The 7753-nt window shown below is 40.0% G+C and overlaps 1 protein-coding gene across 1 annotated transcript in view; it reads right to left on the bottom strand.

Moving 5' to 3' along the window:
* Nucleotides 1–2489, bottom strand: part of SMARCA5 (SWI/SNF related, matrix associated, actin dependent regulator of chromatin, subfamily a, member 5) — a 28599-nt gene extending 26110 nt beyond the window's left edge. The window contains exons 1-2 of the mRNA XM_019474873.1: nt 2477–2489; nt 750–792 (exon numbers count right to left, since the gene is read on the bottom strand). Of these exons, the coding sequence (XP_019330418.1) occupies nt 750–792; nt 2477–2489 (56 nt within the window). The remainder of the gene's footprint in view (nt 1–749; nt 793–2476) is intronic.
* Between the last annotated feature and the right edge of the window lie 5264 nt (nt 2490–7753).

The raw sequence follows: 7753 nt of genomic DNA, 5'->3' as shown, positions 1-7753 counted from the left end.
GGCGCCTGCAGGGCTACTGGCACCTGCCTGGGCTCGTCGGAGCAGCAGCATTGTGCGCTGAAGCAGCTGGCCGCCGCGCGTTTTACAGTGACATTGCTAATAACGCATCTCCGATGAGAACTGATGAGGTTACCACATAGGTTCCTTGTTACAGCTTTTAGCACCTAGCAGGAAGCCAGTCGCTTTTGCTTTTGACATTCAAAGTTAGCTAGACAAGATAAATAAGTCTCGTTACTAAAGTGTAATTTGTACACCCTCATCAAAGTAAAATGCAAGTAGGATACTGCTGCTATGAAACAGCAGGTCTCAGTAAAAACAAGTGCTTTTTTCCAGGACCATCTAATAGAACGACTGCAGCAGGAGAGGGTGAATTGTGAATAAAAAGACTCAACCGTTCACCAAAACGGGTGCCAGAGCCAACCGCTCCCATCCCCTTCCCTCACTTTTATGAGGCTGACAGAGCTAGATGAAGTGTGTAGGTATATTGTGAATAAAAAGACTCAACCGTTCACCGAAACGGGTGCCAGAGCCAACCGCTCCCGTCCCCTTCCCTCACTTTATGAGGCTGACAGAGCCAGATGAAGTTTGTAGGTAGAGAAGTACGGTTCTATAGACCAGCTGAGTAAAACATAGTGTCTGCTCCCAGCTGGAAGCCATCACGGGCTGCAGACCCCTGCTGTAGAACGCGACTGAGCACATCGACGCTTGCATTACCTTCGCTCAGGCGAGGGGTGCTTACCCCCACTTACCCTGCCAGGTACCACGTACCAGAGTGCACATCCCAGAAGAACCCTGGAGTGCACAAAATGGATGAAACCGAACAGGAAGGTAAACTTAAGAGCACCACTGTTGCACTCCAACTGCTAACAGAGGCCAAGTCCAAACGGCCAAACTTGAGCTAGGCTGAAGCAAAAGTCCCCCGAATGGCACACAGTGTGGACAACCGGGTACGCCACATCAACTGAATTGCTCTACAGATCTGCTGCAGATCCGTTACATTTGTAGGTGTGTCTGCATTCACAAGTAGCGTTAATGTAGATGCAGCCAGTGAGTGTGTTCCACAGGTTTGTGAAGCTGCGTCTCCCACATCCTGAGAAACCGTTGTGACCATGAAGGTAGCAGCTAAACGGAGACCTTCGCCGCGATTATTGTTACAAGTCTCCATTGTTTCTTATTACAGACATCCTTTAAAATTTTTTGAAGTTAAAATGATTAGCTTTGACATTTCCAGAAGATTGTCACTTCATTTCTGCCAAAACTACTCAGAAGAATAACTTCCCAGAAAATCTCAGTTTTCCTAGAATAGGATTTTTCAACTAATAACAAATTTACTGACATATTTTCCCCACTGCTTGTTGTCGTCTCTTATCACAGATGAAAACCCAGTCCCCAAGCTTTGCTGAAGGCTTTTCTCTGCATTCAGGGAGAGAGCTTTAACTTTTAAATATTTGCAGTAGCAAATTATACTAAATTGTATTAATTTAGCCACCTATACTATTCCGGCATAGTCTTGTGTCCAGTTTTAATCTGCTCTGCCTCAGCTTCTACCCCCTCTCCTCTTCTACAGTTGCTTCAGAAAATGCAGTGCTGTCTTGCATGGTGTGGGCAGTAGGTAAGGGTGGGAAGCAAGCTACACTCCGCTCCCCATTTTGCACTCTTTTGTCTCCCCAGCAATGTGCTCAAACAAAACCACACGTGGGGGATCGATGGTGAAGAAAAGTGGGGTAGAAGGTCCTTGAGAAGGAGTCAGGTATTTGACAAGACAGGTGATGATGTTTCAGCACCTTCGACACCATCTTTTATAATCAGACTAAAATCGCCAGGTAAGATCATACTGGTTTGGTGGAGAAGGTGAGAAAATTTAGTGAGGGGAGAAGGGAGAAAAGCACCACCCCCATCCAAATCTCATTGATTCTTGGCCATCCAGCAAAATAAAACAGCACCATGTCAGTGGGTGGTGTTGAGATATTCGTATGCATGGTATCAGAAAAGATTAATGTGATATCATTGATCTCTACTTCAAAATTACTTCTCTTCTCTTCCTAGCTACTGCTTTAGCTTCTCCATTTCCCTTACTTCTCAGAAGCTCTACCTTTACCATAGAGATTGAAATTTAAGCAAAAATTATTCTAAGTTAATATGCAAGAAAATACCAGCCCCAAATATTTCATTCACAAAAGGTGAAACATTATCAAAAAATATTCCTAGCCAAAATCTGAATTCCACAATAGAAACAGGAAATTATTTTTTTTTCTCTCTACATCAGAGGCAGGGGAAAAAAAAAGAAGAAAAAATTAGTCTTGCAGTTGTGTACAACCTGCAATATCATACGAGTATTTTTTGATAACCCTAACAGGATAGTAATGAAATACTGTTCTATAGACCCAAATGCTTCTGAATAGATGATTCACTTCTCAACAAAAATCCTAACTCTAGCTCTAATACATGCATTATTTCATTATTCAATATTACTCACTTGAAGTTGCCATGGACCCTGTATCACTGCAAGAGAGCAATATCACTAGGAGTCAACTCCTACAGCAGAATTTTGGACAAGCTATTTCCAAGGGGAGAGAACCATGCTGTGAAACAGCAGAAAAAGTTACTGAAATCTCCACCATGCTCAGAGGAAAAGGCTCAACTAGAGGCAAAAATAAAGCAAACTGTTAGACTTCTAACAAGTACAGAGGGCGGGCATAATAATAATAAAAAAAAAATCTTGTCAGAAGTGGAAAGTAAGACTAAAGGTCCTAAATTTCTTAAAGTCCTGAAAGCAGAGCAGAAGACTATGCCAACCCCCCCCCCCAAACAAAAAACCTCAACCAAAAAAGGAAAGAGGGCTTTCCAAGTTAACATGAAGATGCTCATGAACACACAAAATCGTAACAGTCCACACAGAGCCTGAACATGGAGACCTTAAATTAAAAGCAACCAGCGGCATAAAGAAGCTCATGACAGGGGTTACTAATGCGCTAAACACCAACATATGGTCAAATACACAGTAAGGCAAAAAATCCTCCCTCGGCCAGTACTAAATTATAGAGACAACTAATTATTAACATGCTTATGAAGTTGGTAAAGAACAGTTTAATTACAGATTTTTGTCAAATCTCTCCGGTGACGTCTTTCAATTTTGTTGCTCAGTTGTGTAATCGTAACTTTAATATTCTTTAGGTGACTTCTTGTTAAATAAGAAATTGAAACACCACAAGTAAGAGCAACTCTAAAGGATACTATTAGCTATGCAGCAATTATGCTAATAGGTATTGCTGCACACGTATCAACACTGTAAATCTTCCCAAAGTTTGGGAAATGAAAGGAATGAAATAGAGCTGTTTGTGGTCACACCATCAGACATATGGCAGTCACTTGGATTCAAGAAGGTGGGAGAGAGCCTGGTTTGCGTGGTACTTAGTTGCCGACTGAAATTAAACCACGACAGTCCTTTTTTGCGTTCAGATCTTAGGGGCTGTTGTTTTTTAAAGTTTAGTTTAAAATGCGAAAGTAAAATACTACACAAAAGAGATTAGATAGTGCCAATTCTTCTAGCCACTCACAACACTGATGTTGAGCTGGACTATCCCATCCAAAACTAAATATAATTAGGCGTACTCCAAAGCCATCACTTTTCGGTCACGATCATTTTTATTCCAGTCTCAGATTAATGGTGCTGCAGGTGCCGACTGATATATACACACACACACACACACACACACAGCACCAGCAGTCAAATCTAAGCCATCAAAATCATGCTATGTTTGTTAAAAAAAAAATCTCTGTCCATCAGCAAAGGTGCAGCTTCGTCATAACATTGATTTTCACTGTAAAAAAAAAATCATAGAATTGTAGAATCCTTTAGGAGGGAAAAGATCCGATATGTTCAAAAAAATTGAGCTTACTCATGAAAAACAGAGCAGCTATTATAAAAGTAATTATTTTTCAAACCTCCTTTAATTAATCAGAATATTTGGGGGAAAAAAAATCATGTCAGAAAGGCACAGGAAATCCAAGTAAGACTTCACCAAATAACTAAGTGTCTCAGGGAGAACGTAATGGCATGTATTCACATCATTACCATGCAGGGGATACAAAAACTAGTAAGAGAAAAGAAAAGTCTGGCAGATTGTGTGCCCAGAACTGATACAGTTTTAGAGAAGTATCTGACCAGAAGGGAGTCAGTCAGGCAAAGTTATTTCAGCAGCCCTGAGCAGAAAGCCACAGCCAACAGAACTGGCAGTGTTCAGTGTTCGGAAGGGATGCTTTCTGAAGGAAACGGAAAAGGTCCGCACGGCTGCAGTTTACCCGAAGATAGTCAGACTATAAAAGATACTAAATAAAGATACACAGTTGAAATCAAGTTCTCTTTTTTTTGAGGGCTGAGCAGGGTTTTGGTCTTTTTGTTTGTTTGTTTGTTTGTTTTAAGGAGAATTTAATCCCATTTACAGAACAGTAACTGCTTGTTTAATTTAAAGTTTCCATCTTTCTACATAATGCACCTACTAAAAGAAAACCTCAAGATAGAGCTTAGAATGATCAACTGGAAATTTATCCCTAAATTTTTATGCAAGTACACCTTGACAAAAAAAGGTTGAAAGCTCCAATGAATCTGTGTAGCCAGTCACACACCACAAAGTGCATTGTCACAAAACTAGGTCCAGAATAAGCTTGCACAAAAACATCCCACGGTTCAAGACCAGACCTGACCATAAATCAGCACCTATTCAGCTTCTTGCCAAAGTCTTCTGAGGGGACTATATCCCAGGGCAGCTTGGATGGCTGGCTTGAGAAAGGGTGGGAGCCAACATTTTCTGGTCCTTAGTCCCATACTTTAAAAGATGGCCCTCCTCCTGGTACACCAAATGCAAGGATACTCTACAAAAAATGTAGACCACAGATACCACTAGAAAAAAACTGGGGGTGAATAATTAAATTCATAGCGGGATGCAGTACAGCCTGTAAAAGCTAGTACCAAGTGTACTTGCATCCCAATCCTAAATTTTATCCTATTCCTTTTACAAGGGGGGAAATAAAACCACCACCCGCCAACCCTCTCCAAAACTAAAATTTTGCTTCAACTCTTTACATAGTTTTTAAGCACACCGCTTTTCCAGAGCTTGTTCGTGCCTCTCTGGCACCGGCCGCAGAATTTCTGACCCCACTTCAAAGCTGAGCACTGGAATCAGGCATAGCTGCACTCTACAGCGTACAAGGGGAAGGGAGCTCACTGCAAGGCAGAGCAGAGGCTAAATCCTGATCCTGGTTGGCTCCTTTACTTTTTCCTTCTTTTTAAAACAATTTCTTTAAGGGCTAAGTCTATTCTGTGCTCCCCCATACTGAGCTGTCAAGCGAGCACAGCTAATGGTAACAATATCTTCGGGAACCATCACTTCTTCCGTTTATGCAGGAAAAAAAATAGTTAATTTAGAATTTAGTTCCTAAACTTCTATTTATATACCTGAGTAGAAATGCGATTGTTTTGAAAAAGTTGTTGGAACTTTCACTTAAACAGGATACACTGGTGCCTTGAATATTAACGTCTGCTCCTCAAAAGATCATACCATGGGTTTGTCTGCCTGGGGAACTTGCAACCCTGTTACACTTAATGCCGTTTAAAAATGCTGCTCCATGCCTAACTAAGATTATGGAGCCTAACTCTGAACACCGTTTGTTTCAGTATTTTGGTCTCAACTGTGATTAATTTTTTAAAAGTAACTAAATATGTACACCATGATTTATATGTATTACTATGAAGACAACCTCAGCAGAGGGTTTTATCACCATTTCGATGCAATTAACTCCGGACTCAAATTGAGGTACTCCAGCAGGCCAGTCTGAGGCATCTCCAAAACTCCCAGGCCAGCATCCTTCACTACTAACAGGTAAGGGAAAAAAATCCTAAGCAAACATTTCAATTAGCCTGCATGGTTTACAAGTGTGTAAATCCACAGCGCAAGTGCACAGAAACAAGTAGTGATTACTTCCTCTAAAGCATATTCCTTGAAAATACATAGAAATATGAGATATTATATAATTTAAAGTCTGGTAGGAATTCAGGAAAAATAAGGTATAATTATACTTTCCTCCTATTCTGGCCATCTGATTAAAAAAAATGCAGCAAAGGCAACTTTCAGCTGCCCAGTTGTGTTTGCTTACATTCAGTACCAATGATCAGCTTTCCAGATACCAACATATTTTCTGTAAACAGGGTTTTAGAATAGAAAGCTATACTTTACCTGAAGCTTTAAGTGTTGTTCCTTGGGCATCCAGTGGTGCTGTTAGGTTAGACAGCTAGTCACTAGCTAGTTACAGCTAGTTCAAGAACAGCTCAACTCTCCTGCAATGTCTACAGCTAAACTTGAATAAAATATTGAGATGCCCTACCGTGAGCCTTTTATTTCTCCAAATCAAAAGCTTTTTATTTCATACTTAAAAGTGCTCAGTTGATTCGAAAGAGTGATACTAAGCCTGGTTCTACTTTGTATTGCACCTTTTAAATATCTTCAGAAGACTGGATTTCCACACCCTCTCCTAAGGTGCAATCAAGTCATCCGGGTACCCTGTGCAAGCCCCACATACACACATTAGCACCTGGCACCAGCCAAAAAGAACCTCAAACAGCATTTAATCAAATCTTGTTATAATAGTAGGATCGGCCTTTTTCAAAAGTGATGTGGCACACATTTTCTTATTGTTTCACTGCAGATATAACTTACCAGGAAAAGGCTTGGCAACAACGATGGATCCTGTAAGAATCTTCCAAGAGTGAATCATGATGATTACTACAAATGCTGATTTTAAAACTGCAAGAAAATTTTGAGAGTCTCCATTTTAAAAACTTTGTATTTTAATATTCTAAACTGTATGGGATTTTTTTCTATTCCATTTTACCACAGTAAACTAAAATAGTTCAAAATTAGTAAGTATTTCTAACGTTTACTTTTTGTTTTTAAACACAGAAGTAAAAGGCATTAGCCCCATGCCTTGTGGTTTAGAAACTGAAAAATAATTCTACTGGCTTACTAAATTTGGCATCACAGCGAGATACTTATTTTGCAAGTTGGTTTTACCAAAATGTTTAGTGTTTCTTCAGTTATGTGTGTACACTGCAGATTACACAACTGTACATTTCAGCTAACTTGTTTCTTATAAAAAAGTTGAAGCAAACATAGATCGTCCCTTTCAAATAAGACACGGGACTTTTCTTTTAAAGACCGTCTAAAAAGAAAACTACTGGCATCAGAACAGTCTAGCTCTGTTTATCTAATGACGAGATGGCAAAAGCCTTTCAACTAGTCGTGCATCCAATACCTGCTATTCTCCCACTTTTGTTACTGAAAATAAGACATTGTTCATAACCATCTCAAGCACCTTTTCTTTTTGTCCCACTCTGCACCTCATCAGGTTGAGACCCGCACCCAAATTGCTTGTTCAGTTAAAATGCCAAACAAAATCCTCACAGCTTGGTATTTGGTTCATCTACACCCAATCAACACAATGTTTTTGTGGAACATTTATTACACTAATTGCTGGACAAGCACTTTTTTTGTGGTCATGGACCACATTACTATTCCCATGTAGTAAGACAGACAACAAGAAATGAACCTGAAGCAGCGGCGTTTGGTGCAATACACAGAGATCAAGAGCAGATTGAAGAAATACAGAGGATAATCTCCAAATTTAAGTTTGCCTGTGGATAGTGCTCAGCTTCTCAAGAGCCATAGGTGTAAAATATCCAAACAGATTAAGTGATTGC

This window comes from Aptenodytes forsteri, unplaced genomic scaffold (assembly GCF_000699145.1).
Source record: "Aptenodytes forsteri isolate BGI_AS27 unplaced genomic scaffold, ASM69914v1 Scaffold125, whole genome shotgun sequence".
NCBI classification, from domain to species: domain Eukaryota; kingdom Metazoa; phylum Chordata; class Aves; order Sphenisciformes; family Spheniscidae; genus Aptenodytes; species Aptenodytes forsteri.
This window is presented reverse-complemented; position numbering and strand designations above follow the sequence as displayed.